Genomic DNA, 27106 nt, shown 5'->3' with positions numbered 1-27106 from the left:
GTTTGTTATTGTGTGCGTATGTTGAGATACACCGAGTGAAAAGACAGGTCTTTCACAATTACAAAAGGTGTCCAGGGTCTTTGATAATTGCGATGGTGTGCACCTATACTCAAGTTAACCTTGATTACTCACGGCCAACTGACATGGCTTTGAAAACTTCTACCCCAAAATTCATTATCTCTTCTTAGTTTTCATAACCGTCGATTGGTATCGACCCAACCTAGAAGGTAAATTAATGAGAAAAGAGACACACCAGATCATTATTAAAATACAAAAGGACGCTCCAAACAGTAGTTAATTAAGAATTTATGAATTCCTCGCACGTAAACGTGACATCTCGTAAACAATCGTTAATTTTCCAGAAGGTTCCTGTGTTTTTCATTTAAACAAAAATAGGTCAACAAGAACTCCACGATTCTAGGAAGTATGACTTTCGCCCCTTTTCTTATCGCACACAAAGTAGAAATCAAGTACGTGCTCAGTTTGCAAAACCACCAAGATGCCATTAAAGTCCTTGGATGCTTGACTCTTTCCACTTCGTTGGTATCTCGGAATTAAGACGCAGAGAAAGCAGCCGATTTCACGAATCGCTTCGATTAATACTATCTCCAGTTAGGACAAGTAACTCGTTCTATAATTTAGGATGGGTTAAATGCGTCCTAACGTCTTCGGATACAGAATTTAACTCGTCCTACCTAAGATCAATCCTAAGTTAGGAAAATCTTGGTGAAGTCGACGGCATGTTTACGTGAGGTAAAAAGAAACAGAACACAGGAAAAACTGAATTGTCGACATGACACGACGCAAGTGGGCCAACGGGATTCTAGGTCTGTGGCGAGATCATAGGGCTTTGTGACGGCCCAAATTGAAAGTCTACAAAATAAGAGGGGAACATCAGGGAGAGATCAGGATCCCCAGGACCCACCCCTGGATACCCTGGACCAACCCGGATCAACACCTGCCTTGTAGACATTCACTCAATATGTATTTGACTTTTATTATAGCAGAAGGTCCAGTTTCTCCCTCCTTTTACATTTTTATTGACCTTGTGGAGACAAAATTGAGATACTCCCTCCCGCCCAACATTTTTTCTTAGAACTGTACGATTCTTTCAACTCGAATCCAGACATTGAAAAGTTGTTTTTTCCAAACAACGGATAGTAGAACATGCCGATGAGAAAAACCCTCATTGAAAATCAATCTTAGTAATTTCCAGAGCGTGTGCAGGAGTCGGAAATAAATCTGTACCGGAAAGAAAGGAATTGTTCCCCAGCCGGGCAGCAGGTTTACCATTCACCACCCGCAGTGAATGACATGTTGGTGAGAGGGATAGCTATTTGCATCCATGCATTCTTTAGTTATTTTCTTCTTGCTGTCTAGCTTTGTGTGTGAGTTCAGGCAGAGGCCGACGTAAGACTTGATTCAAGTCCCGTTCTCGATCGTGCGAGAGGTCCCTATATCCGCCGTCATAATGTTAGGCGATGGCACTAAAATAAAAGGACTCTCACGGGATTACGACTTGAGTCAAGTCTACCCACGTAGGCGTATCTACGCCTGACAGAAAAAGATGCATTCCGCCCCTTACGCAGATGTTCAAGAGTGTTCCCGATGGAGCGGTCATGTAAATTTCATCAACAACAAGAGAGCAAATTGGTCCGGACTCTCCCGCGCAAAAAAATGACCGCCAAAAGGCTAAGTAGAGATTTAGATCACTTGATTTAATCAGAGGGGAGTTCGATGACCACCGCCAGTGACGATAGCTCTGGAGGTCAGGCTAGCGCCTAAAATAGCCATCCACTAGGGCCGTATTACGGCGGTCAAACGTTTAAGATGGATTGCTCGTGACGTCAGTGAACGCCATCTTGGATGACAAGCAACGAAAAGCTGCACGCGTGAACGCACTGTGGGCACTCTCAGCCAATGAGAGTTTTTTGGTTTTATGATAAATTTTGTTTTACCCTTACGACGATGTGTGTTAGCACTGTATTACTCAGATCTTGACAGTCTTTTTGAGATCGGGGCCATTTAAAAAAAACATATATTTTTAATACCGATCGGTTATAAAATATGCAGAACACTTTTAGTCCTAATGTATTGCTTGCGAAGTTAATGTCATCATCAACTATTTACACACTTTTTCACATTGAACTTTGTTTATTCATAGGTCTGTTACTGTAAATAAATAACCATTGCTGAACCATTATATATTCAGGAATCGACAAGATGTTTCTTCCATGATATATATGGTATGGAAAAATGTTGTCTGAAAATGAACTACGTACACTGGCCTAATACACATTAATATTAAAACATTCATAAGTCACTAATGGTTAAATAATTTACACACAGGGACATCGTGGTTCTGATGGCGTTTCGTCCCTGAGATTGCGATGTCAAAGTTTTCGGAATTTAAGAGACAAATGTTCCCGCAGTAAGTACAATATAAAGCTAGACAGGTTCTCAAAAGAACACAATTTACCTATAGCAAGATACACATTTTGTTACCGCAAGCCAAATATAATATATTAATACCTCACCATGCAATGCCTCAAATCCCTTACGATGTCACAGTTATTGCGATATCGCCGTCTATATAGCGCTCTACATAATAGTCATTTGCACTCGTTGGACTCCACAAGATATTCTGTGAACTGGTTTGTTTCAAATTTGTCTTCACTTCGCTAAGTGCCTCCGAATAGGCAACTATAACTATGGCGCTCCAGAAAATATGTGCCTGATGATTCATTGATTGATTGATGCTATTGGTTTTAATATCACCTTAATTTATTGCGTTATATAAACGTACTAATACGTACTGTCATAATATAACTGCTGGACCCTCACGGACCCTGCTACAAATGGTTGTTGCTCATTGGTCCATGTTGTGCGCCACGCGTATACGCGTTTTCAATTGTTGCATTGTGGTTTTACATCCAAGATGGCGGCGGCATGACGTCATTCATAAGGCCTCTACAAAAACCCTGATCATTTTCCGAATAAGACTGTCAACGAAGGCAAGCATTTACGAAAAGCTGGCAACTTATAAGTACATTAACCTAAACAGCCACAGTGGGAGGTTTCAGACTCGGGTCTCACTGAACACGTCAATTACTGTGTGCAAACGGACAGTCAAAGAACCCGTATAACTTGATCCATGGTTTCGAGAAAACTTAATAATTACTTAATAGTTTATTGGGTTAATATTGCGCTATCGCTATGGACCAGCCTTTTCGAAGGCGCATAACAGTAAACATGCCACATTCAAGAAAATTACACAGACAAAAATTAAGAAAAAGTACACATTGAAAGTAAAAATAAGCAAAATAGAAATCATTCAAGCCTTACTGACCAAAATAGGTGCATGAACACCACACAACACAGTAACAAAAAACCAATGCAACTTAGGTACAATAAAGCATTTATTAAGAGCCGTTTCAGTTATCCAAAAATCATTACCCTTTGCATCTGTTGCCTTCTGCAAGTTCATGATAATCCGATCATAGGCTGACTCGTTCCCATCGCGTGGTATCATCTCTTTCACCGCCACACACACGTCATTCGCCATAGCCAGCTTCTTCACTTCCTCGATCCCCTGAACCCCGTAGTTGGAGTTCTCATAGACGATCGAGACGTAACTCCAGTTGAAATGCAGCACGATGTCTATCATGGCTTGAGCCTGATACTGATCGGACGGTACAGCCCGGTAAAAGTACGGGAAGCGGTCGGTGTTGCTCAGGTCTGGACTGGTTGACCAGTAACTTATCTAGTATAAAAAAGTATAACAGTGAGCATTAATAGTAAACAGCTTTAACTATGTCCTTAAGCAAGACACATAACCATTGCTTCGTCCTTCGGATGGGACGTAAAGCCGTTGGTCCCATGTGTTGTGTAAACGCATGTAAAAGAACCCAGTGCACTTATCGAAAAGAGAAGGAGTTCGCCCCGGTGTTCCTGGCTGGATTGGCAGCATATTGCGTCACAGCACCTTGTAAACCATTACATGGTGCTTAGTGATTAGGTTTTATATCTCAAAATTCGCCCCACTCCTTGCAGTAATAATACCTGGCGCTTTGTATCCTTTGGCAAAAGGCGCGTTATAAATACGGTTATTATTATTATTATTATTATTATTATGTTCTTGTTCTTGGCTTGATCAAGACCCTTGCACAACGCGGAATGCACCTCCTCAGATTCTAAGAAGGTCTGAATGCACGTCTACCATTTCCATCATTCTGGGAGTTATCTAAGGGTGTTTATTTCTTATATTATTTCCAATTAGGCCAACATTTTCACAGATTTGCTACTCAATGTTGAGATACAAAGCGAGAATGCTACTCTTCGACAAGTACCGAATTTGTCCAGTGAGCAGTACCTTTAAGTTTGCCCGTCGTGAGGTATGCGCATCTGTGGCGCAAATTGTGTCGTTTCAAATTACACACGTGAAAGAGCTTGTTTGCGTCGTAGGATCGTCGGATCCAGACTACCCCCGGCAGCTTGTGTTGTGATTGTAAATATACATTGTTATGGTATGTGGACAAAATGCTATTACGAAAACACTATAAATACGCTTCGAAACGTCAAGTCATTATTTTGTTGTGAAAACAGATTTTAGTTTTTTTTTGGGGGGGTGACAATTTTATAATAAAAATACCTTTACATTTCCTACGGAACACTGTACAGTGCATATCGCAATACTGGCTGGCAAAATGGAGGAAATTCGCACTGTTTTGTAACGGACTGACATAATGATGTAATTATCACAAGGTCTGGTGTTCAATAATCGCATGTCATTAAGGCTAAAACCTGCGTGGAAGATTTTGTTGTTGTTATAGTAAACTTGATATCCATTCCATTGAAGACGGTCTAAATTCATCCAGGGATAGGTACAAGTCAGAAAGAGAGAGAGAGAGAGAGAGCGAGAAGAGCTCTGAACTCTGAGTGCTCTTCAAAGATTTATATTGGGAACCTATCGACACTTTAGAATCAAGATGACTCTATAGACGACGTCCAATATGGACAGAGGTATATTTGTATAATCTTCAGGGGAAGGGGGGGGGGAGCAAAATTTTGTGGGCTCGATCTGGAATGGATGAGGTTGCTACTTCTAAGGACATTGACCTCCGCTGACTGAATCAATCACTTGTCAGTTTATATAGGCCTTCAGAAACCTGCGTTTATTAAAATGGGATTTTTCTAATCATGCCTTAAGGGAGGTCAATAATTCCCGGGGAGCGACTGAAGCAGAGGCTATCGATGCAGGTTGGATACCCGCACACCTTTCCCGCTAATTTTAACCTGTGGACTCGGGTCAAATTGTGTCTGATGAACAACCTATAATAAGTTTGCATCAGGGATAAAGACTTGAGTTACTTATTAAGTGCACTGAAAAAATGGGTATTAAAGTTGACACCAAGGATATTGTCACATGTAACATGTAAATACCCCCCCCCCGCTCCAAAAATAAATAAAAAATACAACACGGGTGTTAATAAAAACATTTTTTTCTGGCACAATTACATATTGGTCTTCCCAATGGTGTAAATTTTTACTTCACAGGTTTTGCAGTGTGAGACCTGCAAACAAAATAATGAGTCGAGAGGTTTACACACAGTGGGCAATTGAAACATTATGTGGACTTAACGTCCACAGTAATTTTAACAGTGTTGAAGGATGTCCACAGAGTGTATGCAACACAAAGTTGAAGACCGTACGGTTTCAAAAAGGGCCGAAACTAAGGAACCGAAATTGAGGGCGAGGGCGAAGTAGTCTGGTTCCTTTTATACGCTTCACCGCTTCTTTAGTTAATACTGGACACATGAAACGTGACGAGCACTGCCGGCCTCGAAGTCCCTTTTGGTCGGTGCTTTGGGAGTCCCAGTGACGCAGATGCTTTTCGTTTTATGTTTTCGTCTCTTCCATATTCCGATCGCCTCATTCCCCTAAATCCGCTCAGGATGAAAACACCACAAGATTCACCATGCGTTGTTGTATCACCTGTGAACGCTGTGCTTGTTCAGCGGTGACACACACAGGTTGACAATTCAGGAATTCACAACACGATTTTGTGGATATCTTGACCGCCTTTATTCCTTACATCGCGTAGAATGGATATTACGGGAGAGACCGCGTCAATAAACATGAGGTCTGAACGGATCGAAAACATTCGGCTTTAAAGGCACTGCACGAAACGCTATGATTAATCCTATAGGAAAACATTAGGATGGGTTCAATGCATCCTAAACGTCTTCGGATGCGAAACTGAACTCATCCTAAGTTCTAAGACCAATCCTAAGTTTAGGAAGAGTTTTTGTGAAATTGACGGCACCTTTGGTAATTGCCAAAGACCAGTACTCTCACTTGGTGTATCCCAACATAAACAAAATATGAAAACAATATGAACAAAAACTGTGAACTCAATTGGTCATTGAAGTTGTACGAGAATAATGAAAGAAAAAAACACCCTTGCTGCACACATATCTGGCTTTCAGATGCCTTTAAAAGGGCTTCAGTCCTGAAGTCTTTAGACATTTGAGTAAAGTAAATGTATAACAATGCATTTAAACTAAACATTAAAATAAACCATTTAACTATACATTAAACAAAATACACTAATTACGCTGAGGAAATGTCACTATCTAAACAAATTATCTAGATTTAGGAAAGCAATGAATAAAACCCAAGTCTTAACAAAGTGCAAGACCTCTTACGTATAAACAAATTTATGTCTGGTAATTTTAAATCTCAATAAATAGGGCACCCTGTGGCACGGACGCCTGTTTGTGGGAAGGGGAAGGTGTCCATGTGCCCCCCCCCCCTAGTTACGCAAATACTTGTTATTGCGATGGAGCAAGGATTTCACCTTGCCAGGAGTGTTTTATGTTTTTTGTGGCTCTTAAGCCGATCACGGGACGCAAGAGACATTAGTGAAGCTAATTTGGGTTGTTTTGTTCATCTCTTAAAATTAACGTAAGTTGAATCTGTTCTTCTTTTGGGAATTACTGGAGGTATGAATTACCGGCTTCATTTGATATTATTAGCCTTCAAAATGTAATTAATTAATAAGCGTTTGTGCGCACGTAAAAGCCCTTTGTACTTTCACTTCTCTGCAAAATGATAACATAAACTCTGCAAAACACCTGCCTAATTTGATAACAATTTCTTCCAGAACACAATTTTCCCTGTGGATATATTTGGTTTCTGAGGGAAGTGATGATATTTCGTACTTAAAATGAAGAGAAACCCCCAAAACAGAGAATTTGTTTACAGAAAAACCAAAAGCAGAAAATATTTGTTAAATGTGGACAATACGTTTTGTGACAAACCTCTACAACATACAAGACAATCGAAGTCTTATAGCGCACGTATCTACCAACAAGGTCCTCAATGCGCTTGGTATGTATAGTTATACAGAAAGATAGGTTATTGAAAGTTGTGAATTCTGAGACCCAATTATGTAGCACCTTATAAGGGTTTACAAGGTGCTACGGCACATTATGCAACCACAGCCAGGAACACCGGGGCGAACCCGTTCTCCTTTCGATAAGTGCACTAGGTTCTTTTAAATTCGTTACGCAACACATGGGACCAACTTTTTTACGTCCCATCCGTAGGACGAATCAATGGTTATGAGTGTCTTGCTTAAGGACACAAGTGTCACGGCTGGGGATAGTAAACATACAGATTCAACTATGTATTAAAGCTTGTTTTGTGGGAGTGTTGGCTCTTCTGTATTACAAGAGATGTAATACATGACCTGTAGTTAATTTGTATCATTCGCACCAAGTGTAAAGCTTTTAAAGGCAGTGGACACTATTGGTAAGTACTCAAAATAATTATTGGAATAAAACCTTTCTTGGTGACGAGTAATGGGGAGAGGTTGATAGTATAAAACATTGTGAGAAACGGCTCCCTCTGAAGTGCCATAGTTTGTGAGAAAGAAGTAATTTTCCACGAATTTGATTTCGAGACCTCAGATTTAGAACTTGAGGTCTCGAAATCAACCATTTAAACGCACACAACTTTGTGTGACAAGGGTTATTTTTCTTTCATTATTATCTCGCAACTTCGATGACCGATTGAGCTCAAATTTTCACAGGTTTGTTATTTTATGCATATGTTGAGATACACCAAATGTGACGGCTAGTCTTTGACAATTATCAATAGTGTCCACTGCTTTTAACATCACTCACAAACAAGACGACTGTATCTTTAATTTGCTTCAGGCTTGTGGGGGCTTTACCCCAAAGACACCGGTACTACTCCAACCCCCAGACAGCAGCCACACGGGCAAGGAGGAGGGAGCTATGTTGTTATTGTGTTATCATCTTTAAGTACTTCTCTATTTGTGTTTTGTTTTGCAGCTCTTTTCAGCATCTTCTGGGAATACATGATGACGCACTCTGATGCTCGAGTAATATGCAAACTGGTGATTGATCAACCGATGTGGCTAAACAACTCAGTTGCAAGCCTTTCGTGTTTGTACTGTAGTTTGTTTTACGGATAAGAATCTATGCCCAAGAAAGGAGGATTAATGAATATATTGGTTTCTCTTCAAATTGCCGTTTTTATCATGTTCTGGCTAAGCTAGTTAATGTTGTCAAAAATACAATAATATGTGTCTTATTAATATAAGTAATTTGGTGGATTTACATTCAATCAAAAGTTCAAAGTTTTGACGAGTATTATTATTTTCAGAAACCCCATTTGCTATATCATTTGCTATAGGCACTAAATTATTAGTTGTTTACAAGCAACCGGAAGCGGAGATCGAGCCATATACCGCATATTACAGCTGGCTTAATGTTACTTTCCAGAAAAAGAATCGCACACATGTAAAACACATTCCGAGTTGTAGAACTTTGACTTTTAAATGTAACCATTGACGTGCTTATAAATGTGACATAAAACAACTGCTTGACAGAGGACCAAGAAGCGATCCCTGCGGCACCCAAGTGTTGTTAACTTCAAATCAGAAGTCTTTGAAACAGATCCAGTTTCAGTTTCGCGATAATTGGTATACGTGCTTCATCTAGAATTACAGACTGTTTCTCGTCACTGCTTGGGGATTATTTTTGATCTCCGTGATCGGAACACTTTGTCGTAAACTCTGACAATTTTTCTGGCGCGAAAATTATCACGACAAGTTACAGCCAGACATAAATATAGAAAACTGATTTGTCCATTTCCAAAATCTGGAGGACTATCGTGAGTCTCGTGCAATTTCCTTCAGGAAAACGATCTGTCGTGTTTAACTCGGACAATTTTTGGCAGGAAAATAATCTCGATAGTTATATAGCAAGATATACAAAATAGGAAACTGATTTGTCCGTTTCCAGAGTCTGGAGGCTTCGAGTAAATTCTTTTAGGAAAACGGATATTTCAATGAGGATTCTTCGGCGAGTCCGTGAGCATTTTTTTCCGGCATTTATTTTTTATCTTAAACTGTATATAGGGCACTCGTCATCGTTCTTTATGGAAACAAACAAAATGACAAAACCACGACGTCTGGTGCCTGCCTTTTCATGACAAATTATTTCCGTTCTGCAACACCATGTAATTTCCTTAGTATTATTAGTTTGGAACTCGCTATAGTAGTGGAGTGTTTTAACGACCATTATTTATTGATTTCAACCGGGTATAAATTGGGGACTACCACACGCGTAACACATAACACAACTACAAGAGAGATGGGTAAACCGTCAAGTGTGCTCCGGGTATCGTTCGTTCCGGGTTGATTGATCGGAACATAGGGCTCGTTCGGAATTCAATTTGGAAGGTTTAGATAGAGGGGACACTATTGCTCTTTTGAAACTCAGATAAACCACAGAGAAAGGATAAGGTATATGGTTTTCCGGCTAATTGCGACAACAAAAAACATCAAGTGTAACACCTGCTTCATTAAATTTCGTTTGAGAAGGAATGTTCAGTCGCATTGAAACCCAACCCTAAATCATTCTAAGAGGGACAACAAACTTCTCGGATTAAAATGTTTATGATTGTCAAATTCCAACTCAATAAAAACCACAGAAAAAAAGAAAAGAGCCAAAAGCAAATAAAGAATCAAAACCAAATTCGTCTGTGACATTCATATCCTTTCTACAACAGAGCAAGAAAAACGTGGAGGCTTGAAACTGGGCTTCCTAAACCACAATACATGTAATTGGAGAGTCATGAATCTTTAAGTAATTTGTCAAAAACACACGCAGGTTATGATTTAAAATTCACATTAAAAAAATATATAATTTTTAGAATGAAAACATTGCTTCAGTTGAAAATTATTATAATTGTCAACTTCCAACTCCATTAAACCACAGAGAAGGGAACAGAGCCACAAGTAAAGAACCTAACCCAATTCGTCTACATCAGAACGAGAAATGTGGAAGCTTGAAACCGGGCTACCAAACCGCAAGAATGTGCTCATCATGAATCTTACAGTAATTTGTCAAAAACACACGCAGGCTATTATCTTAAAACTCACATAAACAAAAATGTAGTTCTAAGAATGAAATATTACTTCATCAGTTAAAAATTGTTGTAATTGTCAACTTCCAACTCCATAAAACCACAGAGAAGGGAACAGATCCACAACCAAATAAAGAACCAAACCCAATTCGTATATTCATAAATCTTGCAGTAAATAGCTAAAAAAAAAAAACGCGCAGGCTATGATTAAAAACCTCTCATAGTACATCATTCCAAGAATGGTTTTTGTTTTTCTTTGGATATAGAAATGATTATAATTGTCAACTTCCAACTCCTTCCGAGAGAGAAACGAAAAGAGCCACAACCAAATAAAGAGCGAAAACCCAATTCATCTTCAAGTCAGTATGACACAATTATATTCCGGCCGTCTTTTCCAATCGACTGGATCTAATTGTTATGTCACTTGGGATTTGTCATCTTCAGTCCCCCAGCCTGTTTCAATGGGATTTCTTTGAACATAGCAATAATTGGTCCTGGGTGGGTTTTGCAATGCAATACCTATTTCATCTTCGTTTGTATCACTACTTTGATTATAGCTGTCTATGCCTTAAGGGCACTGGACACCAGGTGTATCCCAGCATATGCACAAAATAACAAGTCTGTGAGCATGTGGTATCATTTGGTCATCGAATTTGCAAGAAAATATGAAAACACCCTTCAGCATCAGCTGATATCTAAATTATTTGAGCGAGAAATTACCTCTTTCTCAAGAACTACCTTTGGTTGATGTAAGCAGGTTGCAACAGCTATCTTTATTTTTCTAAAAATAAAAAAGGAACAGCTAGTTGGTTTGGTTGTTCAGACAAGAACCCAGACCAATTATTTATTTCTGTATGGCTTTCTGCAGTGGGCGGTAAAAGCTTTCCAATTCCCGCCTCCCAACAGAAGCTCAAACCCTCTTTGACTGATTACATCCGATGAGTAGAAAACCGGACGTCCTGATCACTGATCGATTTTACTGGGTAGCGGGTAAGGACTATGAGCAGTGTGCACAACAATGTGACGTCATCAAACACACGGCGGCCATTTTGAAAAATCGAAGAAAAAAAATCCTGTTACAAATTAGTTAATACACAGTGTGATAATTTTGTGAACTGAAGAAGATATTTTAATTCACTAACACGTTTTTCATTCATTCCTAAAGCTTGTTTTATGTTCTTATTGCGCAAGAGTCATCACTCACACAATCATGTGGCGGCCATTTTGAATCTCGCAAAAAACCCAAAAAACAACAGTTTTTGGTCTTCGAAGCTGCGAGCGAATAAAAGAAAAAACATCCTTATCGCACAAGTTGTGTGCTTTCAGATGCAGAGGTCTCGAATTCAATTCAAATATTTTAGAGAGAAATTACTATCAACAGCTCTCCATTACGTGTTACCAAGTCAGTTTTTATGCTAACAATTATTTTGAGTAATTACCAATAGTGCCCAGCGCCTTTAGTTCATCGAGCCATCCCGGAAAGAGGCCAACTCTTAGGTCATGACCTTAGGGCAAAGGTCACGAACGTTTGCTTCATTAAGGAACGCAGCGCAGCTGGGTACCTGCAGCTAGGGGCAGCAGGTTTAGGTCGTCGTTGCAGTTGTCATGTCCAAACACAACTGAGTTAACATAAAATGTTCCAGTGAGTTTGTATAATGACAGGTTAATGAGTCATGGTGTGTGTGGACACTTTTGTTTACCCTGGGCTCTTAAAACTGTTTTTGTATGTTTCTCATGTACCTTCAACTACCCCCTTTTTTAAAAATTCTTTCCCGTTCTCCCAGGAAAAAATTCCCATTGAAAAAAATCAATGGGATTTAATGGGATCCCATTGAAAATTTGAATGGGATTAATGGGATACAATGGGATTGGGGTGGAATTTGGGACATATTCAACGGGATCCAATGGGATTGACAGGGGATCCCATTGAATCCCATTGAAACAATGGGATCCCATTGAATCCCATTCAAAATATCAATGGGACTCAATGGGAATTTTTTCCTGGGCTACTATCCGTTCTAAATATTAGACATAGAAAGTTTTGTCATTTGACCAATAGCTGGTTTGATAGTTGCATGATGTACCAGTTACCATTCCAAATCCCACCAAGTCTTCCAAAGCAATTACGTTCACAATACTTAGGCCTAGAAAAAAAAAACCGAAATAGACGACGCTCTCCTGACCTCCTTGTCAAGTTCCCCAGCACGGAAGTTTTCAGGAGGATCATCTACCAAATACACCCTCCCTCAAGTGTACACAATAATGATGCTAAAATAAAATTATGTAACACCGCTCAAAGACCAAAAACCGAACGGTTTTTTATTAATATTATTAACAGATGATGTTGAATATTGTCACGAGCAAATCACCCTTGATGATTGAGGGAGCCTTACGGGCACTACATAGCAAGTCGTCAGGAGCCAAGTATTCCCAGCGACCGACTGCACAGAACACTAAAAACGTGACTCGCATAAATCTAACCTCATTTCTTTGGTTCTGCCGCACCGTTTCTTCCCATCGATTGAAAGAGGAATTGATCACTGATGAAAAGAGGGTGACATCTAGTGATCGACTTGTAAAACAAAGTCATGCCCCCCCCCCCCCGGGGGGAGGATCAGGAGTAGAGGACCATAGTGCGAATATGTACTGATTGCTTAAATTCATCAGGACACTTTATGTTAATTAGTGGACACTATTGGTAATTACTATTGTAATAACTCAAACTAATTATTAGCATAAAACCTTACTTGGTAACGAGTAATAGGGAGAGGTTGATAGTCTCTGAAGTGGAATACCTTTCAAGAAAGAAGTAATTTTCCACGAATTTGATTTCGAGACCTCAGATTTAGAATTATTTTGAGGTCTCGAAATCAAGCATCTGAAAGCACACAACTTCGTGTGACAAGGGTGTTTTTTTCTTGCATTATTATCTAGCAACTTCGACGATCAATTGAGCTCAAATTTTCACAGGTTTGTTATTTTATGCATATGTTGAGATACAGCAAGTGAGAAGGCTGGTCTTTGACAGTTATCAATAGTGTCCAGTCTTTAAAGAGAATTAGTGTCCAGTGTCTTTAAGCCGCTTCTTCGGGGTAGATTGCGGGGGCACACAGCCGTAATCCCTCCCAGAAAGCCTGTCGAAATGACACCCTTTTCGCAACGTACGACTCCTTCAGTAAGAACTTCTAGAGTATAAATAAAGGCGAGGATGCAACCTCATCTTCTAATGAAAGCTCGTTGTCATGGTGATAGATTCCCATGGATTTACAGCTCCCCTATTTGTTTCCTTTTTCTTCTTACATGTTAGATTGAGAACTAGCGTAATAGAAGTTCGTGAATGCAACATGCATGGTTGGGACGTTTTTACTGCAGTAGCTGCTTCGGGTAATTTGTCGTTAATGTGCAAGAAAGAAAGACAACGCACTTAAACCTCGATGCAAATTAAATGGAATGCGAACTGCCTTTATATATAGCTACCGGGCAATCTCGGTGGTCTAGTTGGCAAGACACTGCCCTAGAAATGAAAAGGTTGCATTATCGATGTATAAATAAATAAATTTGCACGCAAGAAAAAATGTTGAATTTATGAATTTTTTGAACTATCCATCTGCTCAGCTGTCAGTACTTCAACCGAGTCAGGGCTTTTTGTGAATCATCTATAAGCACATCATTCACCAAAATCCCTCGAGATAAATTTCTAAGGCACAAATCACTTCCCTCTTGATAGCTTCCGTTATAAGACTTCTGTATGGTCAGTTTTAAGTCTCAAGGGTGTACCTTGTTTAATTTCAAGAAAGACAGAGCAACAGAGATGTCCTTGTTTTCATAGTCTTATTAATAGCGCGTGCCCGTTAGGTACTGAAGGCGCTTGAACAAACAGAAACATTTTCATTTTGTTGTTGTTAAAGAATGAGACCAATTTATGTATGGGTTTCCCAGGTGTTGTAGCGCAGTTTTCCTTTGCATCATGCCAGAGAAGAACGGGGCCAAACCCTTCTCTCAGCGATAAGTCTACCTGATTTTTAAGCACGGGATTTACCTTCGAAGAAGGCAAAGCAATAATGTTCAAGTGTCGTCCTTAAAGACACAATTGTCAAGGCCGGGACTCGAACCCACATTCTGCTGATCAGAAACAAAATGAAAAGTCGAGTCCGGTGCTGTTAACCGCTCTGCCACGACATTAAGCCTTGCCGCGTATAACAGTATTGTCCAAGGCCCACACTTCGTGTATCACAACTTATTTATAAAATAACAAACCTGTGAAAATTTAGGCTCAATCGGTCATCGGAGTCGGGAGAAAATAACGGGAAACCCACCCTTGTATCCGCACGTTTCGCCGTGTCATGACTCATGACATGTGTTTAAAATAAATCCGTAATTGTCGATATCGAGAACTGATATTGTTTTACTGTTTTATCAAAAAGTAAAGCATTTGATGAAATAATATTTCAAGAGAAGTCTTTCACCACTACCTTCTGTAAACCCTGTAAGTTATTTGTAAATCTGTGAACTTTTTTTTCTGTACCGAAAGGGTCCAATGGCTTTAACGACGCGCTGCCATTATCCTAAACAATATCATTTAGCTGAACTTAACCTTAATCGGGTTTAAAGTTCCCATAAATATTTTAGATAAAGCTGTATTCTTACAGCTAAGTCTTGACGAAAGAATAGCCTACATTAATTCAATTATTAAAAGGCACTATGTTTGGAGTGCTCAAAATAGTTGTTAGCAAAATTACTTGGCAACGACCAATGAAGAGCTGTTGATATTAACACACATTGTGAGAAACGGCTCCCTCTCTAAAGTAACTTAGTTTTGAGAAAGAGGTATAATTTCTCCCTCAAAATATTAAAAAACCTCAGCTGGAGCCTTGTATTATGCATCTCAAAGCACACAAAGTAATACAAAAGGGTGTTTTTTCTTTTCATTATTCTCTGGCAAATTCGATGACCAATTGAGTCCAGATTTTCACAGGTTTGCTTCTTTATGCATATGTTGAGATACACCAAGTGAGCAGACTGGTCTTTGACAATTACCAATAGTGTCCAGTGCCTTTACACTCACCAATCAATAGAACTGGTCATGAATTGACACGACAGTTATTACGGCTAAACACAACCGCAAGACATAACTTTAATCTTGGACGAAATATAACAGTCGACATTCCGTTTTCTGGGGCAAGAGAGGTCACCGACAAAATAAAAATAAACCAGCCTCCATACCACAGTCAATCTGTACTCAAAGGGCCTGGGTGCCCATTCACTAAAATACTCCAAGTTAAACCAAGCTTATCACAGCAAGCCACAGAGGGCATCCGCTGCAACTGATCCAGAACGCCACGGGTTCTCCCGCGTTTTTTTTTTCTCCCGCGCTTTTTTTCTCTTCCTCGGCCCAGCTGCGGTTATCAATGAAAACAAAGTTTGAACTAGATCGGAATCTTCGCCTACAGGATGGCACTCGCTGTTATCTCCAAATAACTGAAAATGGAACTGGCAATCGAAATTAACAAACAAATTCCCTTAGGCGTACATCATGGAGCGTGGTCTTTAATGTAGTCCCATTTGGAACCCGTTATGTAGCCTAAAAGGTAACTTTGCGTTTCGCCTATAAAGTCCCCCGAATTCCTAAAGTGTACTCCGTGGTAGTAGATTATAAAGCAAGACAGTCCCCTAAAGAACAAAATCTATATGTTATAGACACACATAATTATGGTGTTACAGCAAACCAAATAATTGATACCTCACCATGCAATGCCTCAAATCCCAAAGGCATAGTGTATTGCAAAAAGTAATTTCGCAATTTGCAACTTTAAAATACCGACCGGGCTGGTTGGCCTATGTAAACCAAGCTAAGACAACCTGCAATCGTCTTCATTAGGTAAACAATCCATGATTGGTGATTTTAAGAAGATTTTGCTTAAGTTGCGTAATACTTGTTTACACCGTCACCACCTAGCTGCAGCTGTGCGTTTCAAAAACTATAATTGGTTCGCAGATGGGAATGTGTTTAAAAATCATTATCCGTTAATTAACAAACATGTTTACCAGCTCTCCAAAGTAAGCATACCGTTAATGTTGAGCTTTAGCGTCGTTATGTAAATAGAAATTTGCCTCGATCGATGAACATAAATATTGACTTAATTAATTAAAGACACTGGACACGATTGGTAATTGTCAAAGACCATTCTGCTCACTTGGTGTATCTCAACAAATGCATAAAATAACAAACCTTTGAAAATTTAAGCTCGATTGGTCGCCGAAGTTGCGAGATAGTTATGAAAGAAAAAACACCCTTGTCACACGAAGTTGTGTGCTTTCAGATGCTTGATTTCAAGACTACAAGTTCTAAATCTGAGGTCTCCCATATTCGTGGAAAATTACTTCTTTCTCGAAAGCTACGTCACTTCAGAGGGAGCCGTTTCTCGCAATGTTTTATATAATCAACCTCTCCCCATTACTCGTTACCAAGTAAGGTTTTATGCTAATAATTATTTAGAGTAATTACCAATAGTGTCCGGTGCTTTAAGTACAACCTAATTAGAGGTAGAGTCGTACATCGGTAACGACTAAAAACAATAATATGGCAATACAATCTTTGGTGAGAAGCTCTACAGCTGTTGGTTGTGTAAACTGTTTTGTGAAAGGATTCAATTCGCAGTATTATGGTTTGAATAACTTTTCATTAAAAAGAAAAATTCTGCGAAATGATTCGTGAATGATTTTATTTTTATTTTTTTTAGATTTCTGAGGTTTGGTGTCCGTTCACGAATGCTGCGACCATAGATGAAGTTGGTACTCGCTGTCGCCTTGCTGAATGTGGATTAATTTTACCATTTTGCGAATAATACTACGACGACAGTCTTTTTTGTTTTGTTTTCTCAGCAAATTAGACACTGTTATTGAGCTGAAACTGTTACTGCATCTTTCCCAATAATATTGTGATTAATAATAATAATAATAATAACGTTGGCATAACAATCTAATATGACCCTTTCTTTAGACCGACCGAACAATGCCCCGTCCTGCAAAAAATCGGGTGTGACAATAATTGACACCAGATGTGCTGTCACTTAAAAGACCCTTTTCAAAACCACAGCTTCTGCTTTGCATTCGGCTTGAGGCTCCGTTCTCTCGTCTGAATCCCTGAGTGCGTATACGCAACGCACGCGCAAATTGTCAAATCAACCGGCGGGGCCAAGCTAGCCTGAGCCGAATTCAAAGCCGAAGCCGTCGTTTCGAAAGGGGCCTTTATAGATACCGAAGAATCAAAATTAACATCTTACAGGGTGTTAAAATAACACCAATGTAATTGTTTTTGCAGAAATTAGTGCTTATTGAACACCCTTTGGTGCCACGTTGGTATCTACGTAATGAGCAATGGTGACCAACACCATTGGTGTCTATTTTAGCACATCAGCTTTTGCAGTGTGATCGTGTACTAAATGAGGACATTCTATTCTGCAAACTCCCTCCTCCTGTAAGTTGTGCCTTGCTCTATTCTATATGCCCTATTAGTCATTTTCGAAACAATAGCTTGGGGTAGCTTGGCCCCGCGGTTGTTTTGAAAATTGCGCGTGCTTTACGTACGTGCTCAGGGCTTCAGACGAGAGAACGGAACCTGAAGCCGAATCCCAAAGCCAAAGCCGTGGATTCGAAAATTGGCCTATGGTTGTGCCTACAATTGTATTGAAACGCAGCAAGGGCACCATGTACACTTCAAAATGAGGTAGTTATTTACTTTATTCAAAATGTGTCCCGGGTGCAAAATTGCGGGAGTCGTCAAGTGTTGTTTGCTTTCCGGGGTTGTTCTTACGCCATCCTCACTGACAAACAACCAGATTTCCGTTGGAAAACATGATCAAACTACGTCAATGATACGGAGCGTCCGTAATACCTCGAAAACAGGGCAGGGAACTATACTTTTTTGTTTGTGTAAATACAAGACCTGGTGAAATGAGGGAACCTGGGGAATAATCCCAAAGCGTTCAACCGAAGGTTGTTGATGGGGAGAGTTAAATACAATCCAGAAGAGTAGTTCAATGTGAACGCATCTTCTCATGCGTCACTATGACGTCAGCTATAACATAACATAAGAAAATAATGCCAGAAAGCCTCTCAAGGTGTGGGCTCCCCTTTTTGGAGTGTTGCTTCTTTCGTCTAAGCCACGCCTGTCTGTGCAGGGTAAGTTTGTGTTATTTTAATGTTTAGCCTAAAATAATTCGGAGTCGTGGATTGGCCTTTCCTGATATCGACCGGAACTATTTGATAATTTCAACAGTGACTGGCTCTCTTTAAAGGCACTGGACATCTTTGGTAATTGTCAACGACCAGTATTCTCTCTTAACTTATCCTATAACATATGCAAATAACAAACCTGATAATTGTTGGGCTCAATTGGTCACCGAAGTTGCAAGAGAATAATGAAGAAAAACCCAGCCTTATTGCCCAAATTAATTTGTGTGCTCTAAGATGCCCCAAGGAGCTACCGGTCTGAAGTTTGTTACTATCTAGCTGAGTAATTATCCATTTTTAAAATATTTTTAACTACGTTACTTCAGAGGGAGCCGTTTCTCACAATGTTTTATACTACCAACAGCTCCCCATTGCTCGTTACCAAGTAAATACCATTTTGAGTAATTACCAATTGTGTCTGGTGCCTTTAAAACTAAATTCGCTCGGTTCCTAAAACGGGGAGGAGGAGAGGGGGGGGGGGAGAGAAAACGTGACCTCGAAAAGGAGAGACACGGTCAAAAGCGAACACCATTTTTTGATCCGTCAGCGGAAAAGCGCGGGAAATGACCCACGTTGGAATCAATAACGGCATGATCAGAGCGTGGTGAATTATTAGCGAAGCATTTTCATCGCGATGTCCAATTACGCACCAGAGCGGGTAAACAAAAAATAATAATAATATACCTTGGGCCCAATTTCATAGCGCTGCTTAATGGTAAACAAACTTTCGTGCTTACTGTAGCAGAACAATTTGATCTCTGGTATATTTTACGGTTCGCAGCGCTATGATATTAAAATTCCCAGAGTAAGCACTGTGGGCTGCTAAGCAGCTCTATGAAATTAGACAGAGGTTTTAGTCATGTCCATCAGCGGTCGCCATGTTTGCTTAAGACATCAAATTAAAAACGTATAATCTTGAGTAGTAGGTTTAATGATGACAGGAAGACTAATTTGATTCTGTCATCTTAATGTTTAGAGATTGTCAGCTTTCCCATCTCAGATGGTTTAATTAAAGATAAACAGAACGCGGCTTGTCAGACCTATGCCTCTTATAACTGTTGTTGGAGGAGGGCGGTAGTTGGTATGAAACTGGGCTACGCCTTTAGAATTCAATGAGTGCAGAGCTTGTGCAAAAGCACCAGAAAAATGCGCAACAACACCAGAAAATGCGCAGAAGAACTCGAAAATGTGCAATAGAACCAGACAATGTGCAACAACTCCAACAAATGTGTAACAACTGCAGAAAAAGCGCAGAAGAACTTGAAAATGCGCAATAGAACTATAAAAATGTGCAAAAGAACAAGAAAATGTGCAACAGCACATTTTCCAAAGGCGTCACACTCAAGTTCCCCGTTACAGCACACATACCTGTATGTCTACTCACTTTGCCCATGTTTCTATCCTAATATAGTTGTAGCTAATTGTATTCTATACATTAACTATAATTATGAAATAATATTGCCGAAAACGTGGAGTGGTTATTATTATGTCAAAGCAGGAAGAATAATCTACAGTTGGATTACGCAGTCTTTAGAAACGTTACTGTCAGTAACGTTTCTCAGATTCAAATTCGTTGAGATAAATGTTTATCTCCCCCCCCCCCCCATATCGCAGTACTTCGAAGTGAGAGGTTTCACACCAAATGGTATAACAGACCCCCCGTTTAGAACAAAATGGCCCACAGCGAAATTACCCAATATTACAAGGCACAAACAATTAACGCGAAGCACGTGGAAATACATTGCAAAGACTGGGGTGGTAAAATTTACACCATAATGTCACATAGATGAAGAAAGAAAAAAATGAATGAAAATTCACACTAAAGGGTGTTAAAATGAAGCAAATTTGTGCCACAAAAAAAAGAAAATATAGTTGTGGTTTATTTAACACCCTGAGATATGAACTGTTGACACAATATGAATTATTTCTTTCTCTCTTTGGTGACTGATATTTTAAGAACATTTGAAGGCTAAAAGAGGTTTTTAGGAAATCATGAATCATGAAACACCAAGAGGTATCAGACTGCTATCCCCAAGGCTTGGTTAAACTTGATTGACTCAGAATAATGAATTTGATTCCTTGGTACTCTGAGCTTTAAACTTACCTGCGGAATCTTGAAGAGTTTCAATAAGTTAGCCACCGTGATGGAGTTAGGACTAGAGGCGGAGCCGACCACGCCCACAACACTTCCCTCCTCCCCTTCCCTTGGCCCCTGCTCGGAATCATTCTCACAAACAGGGCGTTGTACGAACTGCAGAGACTGCTCCAGGGACATTGACTCCTGGTTGCAGTCGTCCAGAGCCCGGACACCGAGCTTAAATCCAGGCAAGAAGGTAGAGTTATTAATGAAGTCGACCATGTAAAGCATCGTCTCCAGGGCTTGGATACCCATCTGGCTCGCCAGGGCCCCGCAGGTATCCCCGTTGGCCGCTTGGTGTACCATGAACAATCCACCGAGGAGTACGTCCCCCGGTTCGAATGCTGTCAAAACTTCAACTGGCCCCTCGTCAAACTCCGACGGGCTTGGGTAGGGCAATTGTGACGACCAGCTGGTCTGAGCACCTGCCAACAAGGGCGTGGTCATCATGACTGACGTCACGACCGCACCCATGATGAAGTAACTAAACACACCGGTCGACGAACGCCACAAACTTTCAACATTCAATAGCGAAGGCATTGCTACTACATGTACATGCAATGTTTGTATTCCCCAAGTTGCTGCAACAACGCTCATGAGCAGGCACTGTCGTGGTTTGGAAGATGCGGCGAACATCCAGTCATCAGGAGGCACAACACAAGTCGTATATCCGTGTGTCTAGTTAAAAGTACGTCAAAACGCGAACTCTATCTACATGCACACATGTGGCAGCCCAAGCTGGACGTCCACAACCTCGCATCAAACGATGTGCCGTACTCACTCCGTGTGCGCCAGCAATGAATTACGCGAAGCGAAGCACTCGTCCCCTGGCGATAAAGCAGTCTGGTCATTGACTCGTTTTCTACGAGCAACCAGTCTCCGCGCGATCTTTATGAATGGTGTTTTCCCATCACGTGCTAGCTGCCTGGGGTTAAAATCGGAAGACTCGGCATGCTGCGTGACCAGCCTCTGATGAACCAGCTGAATGTACTAGAAAAAACACTACCAAAGCAAGGAATAGATTGAAAAACAACGAGCACGAGTCTCTCAAGCACATTCAGGTGGAATGTTCACTGTATGTAGACTAAACCCGATGATGGATTTACAATCGGTTTTTAGCTGAATCCAATTTGGGTGCAAGAAGGAGACACAAACAAAACAATGTTGCGCGCGCACGTGTGACGTAATTGAATTGACAGACATGCTTGCTTTTTGGGAAGAGCATTTAAGTCATTTTGTATTGATGTTAAAAGGTGGTAATGTGTTGTAACATTACCCAAAACACTTTACTGTTCTCGAGCTGTATCATGTTTAAAGAGACACTCAATACAAAATAATTTGGCTGTTTTTTTTTCTCCACATGTCACAGAGCATGGGAAAAATACTGAGAATACATCGGTGAAAAACAAACTATATGACTGTTCCAGTGGAGTAATTTTGTGTTAAAAAGGTGGTAATGTTTTGCATAATACCTAATTTATATTTAGCACTTTACAACAGATCTCGAGTTTCATCTTAAAGAGACGATCATTACAACATAATTAGCTGTTCCGACCGTCCGTCGGAACAGGTATTGTTTTCGTCTAGATTTTTATTGTTTTTAGCTGTTCCGACCGTCCGTCGGAACAGGTTTTGTTTTCGTCGAGATTTTTATTATTTTTATTATTATTATTATTCTTTGTTTCCCCCTAAATCCCATAGCGTTTGTACACGTTTTTGCGGCAGCCTAACCTCTTAAACCATAATACGAAAGAGTGAGTTTATTATACCAAATTGAAGCTTAGAACATAAGCTTAATTCTTATCGTAAAAAAAATTAAAATTGTTAATTAATAAGGCTTAATTAAGCTTATGAATATTTAATTAGCAAACCTAGTTAACACCATATCTCAAAAAGTAGACCGCCGATCCTGAATTTTTTTCAGCTATACACTAGTCAGGTCCTGTTAAGGTGATTTCTGACATAAAATTTCGGACGACGTCACCATGACGTCAAGTAATGCAAGTTTGGTGTCTGTGCACAAACACAATGGCTTTTCAAATCTATACGTTAAACTTGTCAAAAACACAATAACTTCAAAATAATTTATCTGCTAGTTTCCTAAATATCATATTATGTGTAGAAAAATACACTGATTCTAATAAGATTTGTTTCAGTCCATAAAAGCAATCAATGTTCGTTTATTAATTAATTAATCAATTAGAATCTTGGCGTCATGGGTACAACGTAGTACTTCATAAACTGGGTGCAGTCACTTTCGTTGCAAGGGTTAAACTTCTCTATGGCTCTTGCAACACACTGCGGACCTGTATGGGTTGAGGACTCTCGGGGAGAGTCTTAGAAGATGATGTCGTGATATTGGCATCTTTGGTTTGCTTTTGAAAAATGTCAACTAGTAACTAATTAACCACATGACCCTCATGTGCACATTAAATTAGAAAATCTTTGCAGCACCATATCTCAAGAAGTATACAGCCGATTTTAAGACTGTTTGTGGCTAAATACTCTTTGGGGATTGGAGATTAATTTTGAAAAACCGTGACCTCAAGTTGACTACTACATCCGGGTCGACCGGAAGTGGGACCATATCTCAAGAATTATACAACAGATTTTAAAACTGTTTTCAGTTATAAACTCCTTAGGCATAAAATATTACTTTTGACAAACCGTGACCTCAATTGACCTCTACTTCCGGGTCAACCGGAAGTGGGACCATATCTCAAGAAATATACAACCGATTTTCAAACTTTTTCAGTTATAGACTCCTTGGGCATTCAAGATTAGTTTGAAACACATTTGACCCCATGTTGACCTTTACTTCCGGGTCGACCGGAAGTGGGCCCATATCTCAAGAAGTACAAAGCCAATGTTCAAACTTCAGTTATAGACTCTAAGGCAATAAATATTAACTTTGGAAAACTGTGACCATATGTTGAACTCTACTTCTGGGTCAACCGGAAATGGGACTATATATCAAGAGCTACACAACTTTTTTGAAACTTTTTTGTTTCCAGTTGTATATTCCTTGGGCAATGAAGCACATAATCCAAGCAAAACACCACGGAACAGCTTCGTGTTTGTTCACAAACACTTAATGTCTAGTTATTATTATTATTCTTTGTTTCTCCCCTTATTCCCATAGCGTTTGTACACGTTTTTGCGGCAGCCTTATCTCCTAAACCATAATACGACAGAGTGAGTTTATTATACCAAATTGAAGCTTAGAACATAAGCTTAATTCTTATCGTAAAAAAAAATTAAAATTGTTAATTAATAAGCCTTAATTAAGCTTATGAATATTTAATTAGCAAACCTAGTTAACACCATATCTCAAAAAGTAGACCGCCGATCCTGAAACTTGTTTCAGCTATACACTAGTCAGGTCCTGTTAAGGTGATTTCTGACATAAAATTTCGGACGACGTCACCATGACGTCATGTAATGCACGTTTTGTGTCTGTGCACAAACACAATGGCTCTTCAAATCTATACTTTAAACTGGTCAAAAACACAATAACTTCAAAATAATTTATCTGTTAGTTTCCTAAATATCGTATTATGTGTAGAAAAATACACTGATTCTAATAAGATTTGCTTCAGTCCATAAAAGCAATCAATGTTTGTCTATTAATTAATTAATCAGTTAGAATCTTGGCATCATGGGTACAACGTGTACTTCATAAACTGGGTGCAGTCACTTTCATTGCAATGGTTAAACTTCTCTATGGCTCTTGCAACACACTGCGGACCTGTATGGATTGAGGACTCTCGGGGAGAGTCTAAGAAGATGATGTCGTGATGTTGGCATCTTTGGTTTGTTTTTGAAAAAATGTCAACTAGTAACTAATTAACCACATGACCCTCATTTGCATATTAAATTAGAAAATCTTTGCAGCACCATATCTTAAGACGTAAACTATGGCGTATCAAACGTTGCATTATTCGATAATGTACAATAAATGTGCGATGTTTCTCATATATGCGATAATTGTCACATTATGTGCTATATTCATTTGATGTATGCAATAAATGTAATATATATGCAATAAATGTAATATATATGCAATAAATTGTAATGTATGTGCGATAAATTGTAATATATGTGCGATAAATTGTAATATATGTGCGATAAATTGTAATATATGTGCGATAAATTGTAATATATGTGCGATAAATTGTAATATATGTGCGATAAATTGTAGTATATGTGCGATAAATTGTAATATATGTGCGATAAAATGTAATATATGTGCAATAATTAGCAATATATGTGCGATAATTTGCAATATATATGCGATAATTAGCTGTTCCGACAGTCCGTCGGAAACAGGTATTGTTTTCGTCGAGATTTTTATTAGCTGTTCCGACCGTCCGTCGGAACAGGTATTGTTTTCGTCTAGATTTTTATTGTTTTTATTATTATTATTCTTTGTTTCTCCCCTAAATCCCATAGCGTTTGTACACGTTTTTGTGGCAGCCTAATCTCCTAAACCATAACACGAAAGAGTGAGTTTATTATACCAAATTGAAGCTTAGAACATAAGCTTAATTCTTATCGTAAAAAAAACGCTAAAATTGTTAATTAATAAGCCTTAATTAAGCTTATGAATATTTAATTAGCAAACCTAGTTAACACCATATCTCAAAAAGTAGACCGCCGATCCTGAAACTTTTTTCAGCTATACACTAGTCAGGTCCTGTTAATGTGATTTCCGACTTAAAATTCTGGACGACGTCACCATGACGTCATGTATTGCACGTTTTGTGTCTGTGCACAAACACAATGGCTCTTGAAGTGTAAACAAACCCAGCTTTCCGAAACATAATTTATTCGATTAAAATTAAATTACATGTTGTTCACTTCCCGAAACTGCTTTAGATTAAGATATATTTTATTGATGGTCATTTTAAAAGCATCAGAATGCATAGAAACAGTGTAATTATTTTAAAAAACCTGTATTTCCGGGGACGTTTTTTCAAAGATCAAGGGTACGGCGTAAAACTTGATTTGAATAATCAAAATTGTAAAACTGTTAACTTGACCAAGTCTTAATCCCATTTTCGACCAGTGTTATTGCGTTTTTTTGTTCAAATTACATAGATTTCTTACGGTCACCGACTAGCACAAGTCTAAACTTGTTCCCAAAATTTGACAAGCCTGAGCATGGTGCGTCGTGGACCGGGTTCATTTCAGGCGACGAGCGTGGACGACGAAAATAGACCGCCCGGGATTTGGAATTATTTACGGGTAAAGTCACCTTGTTCGCGCCGGGGACTATATCAAGAACTTCACGGCCGACATTTCAACCGTTTGTTCTTAAACACTGCTTGGGGGTTGGAGATTAATTTGAAAAAACTGTGACCTCAAGTTGACCTCTACTTCCGCGTCAACCGGAAGTGGGACCATATCTCAAGAAATATATACAACAGATTATCAATTTTTGTTCAGTTATAGACTCCTTGGGCATTCACGATTAGTTTGAAACAACTTTGACCCCATGTTGACCTTTACTTCCGGGTCAACCGGAAGTGAGCCCATATCTAAAAAAGTAAAAAGCTAATGTTCAAACTTCAGTTATAGACTCTAAGGCAATAGATATTAGCTTTGGAAAACTGTGACCCCAAGTTGACCTCTACTTCTGGGTCAACCGGAAATGGGACTATATATCAAAATCTACACGACCGATTTTATAGTCTCCTTGGCATTGCAGATTAATCTTTGGTAGCTGTGGGCCCATGTTGACCTTTACTTACGTGTCAACCGGGAAGTAAGACTTTATAACAAGAGCTACACAACTTTTTTGAAACCTTTTTTCAGTTATATATTCCTTGGGCAATGAAGCACATAATCCAAGCAAAACAACACGGAACAGCTTCGTGTTTGTTCACAAACACTTAATGTCTAGTTTTGCTTTGTTTTTTTTCCCCCCAAAGAACTCGGGAAAGGATCAGTATATGACTGTTGCAGTGGAGTAATTTTGTGTTAAAAGGTGGTAATGTTTTGCATAATACCTAATTTATATTTAGCACTTTACAACAGATCTCGAGTTTTATCTTAAAGAGACGATCATTACAACATAATTTTGCTTTGGTTTTTTTCCCCCAAAGAACTCGGGAAAGGATCAGTATATGTATATATCAGTGGAGTCACATATTATTTTGATTCTACAATTACAAATGGCGGACAGTGTTCTCAAGATTCTCAGCTTTATAGTTGATCTCACAAAACAAGAGCACTGCGGCTGTGACCATATAATGTCAACTCTAACCAAGAATC

At 39.3% G+C, this 27106-nt stretch overlaps 1 protein-coding gene across 1 annotated transcript in view; it reads right to left on the bottom strand.

Moving 5' to 3' along the window:
- The window catches only part of LOC139950602 (metabotropic glutamate receptor 2-like), a 30142-nt gene extending 8472 nt beyond the window's left edge, over positions 1–21670 (bottom strand). Inside the window, exons 1-2 of the mRNA XM_071949359.1 lie at positions 20798–21670; positions 3457–3763 (exon numbers count right to left, since the gene is read on the bottom strand). Coding sequence (XP_071805460.1) covers positions 3457–3763; positions 20798–21466 — 976 coding nt within the window. The 5' untranslated portion in view covers positions 21467–21670. The remainder of the gene's footprint in view (positions 1–3456; positions 3764–20797) is intronic.
- Positions 21671–27106: the final 5436 nt, after the last annotated feature.

The sequence above is a fragment of the Asterias amurensis genome, chromosome 18 (genome assembly GCF_032118995.1).
Source record: "Asterias amurensis chromosome 18, ASM3211899v1".
In the NCBI taxonomy this organism is placed as follows: domain Eukaryota; kingdom Metazoa; phylum Echinodermata; class Asteroidea; order Forcipulatida; family Asteriidae; genus Asterias; species Asterias amurensis.
This window is presented reverse-complemented; position numbering and strand designations above follow the sequence as displayed.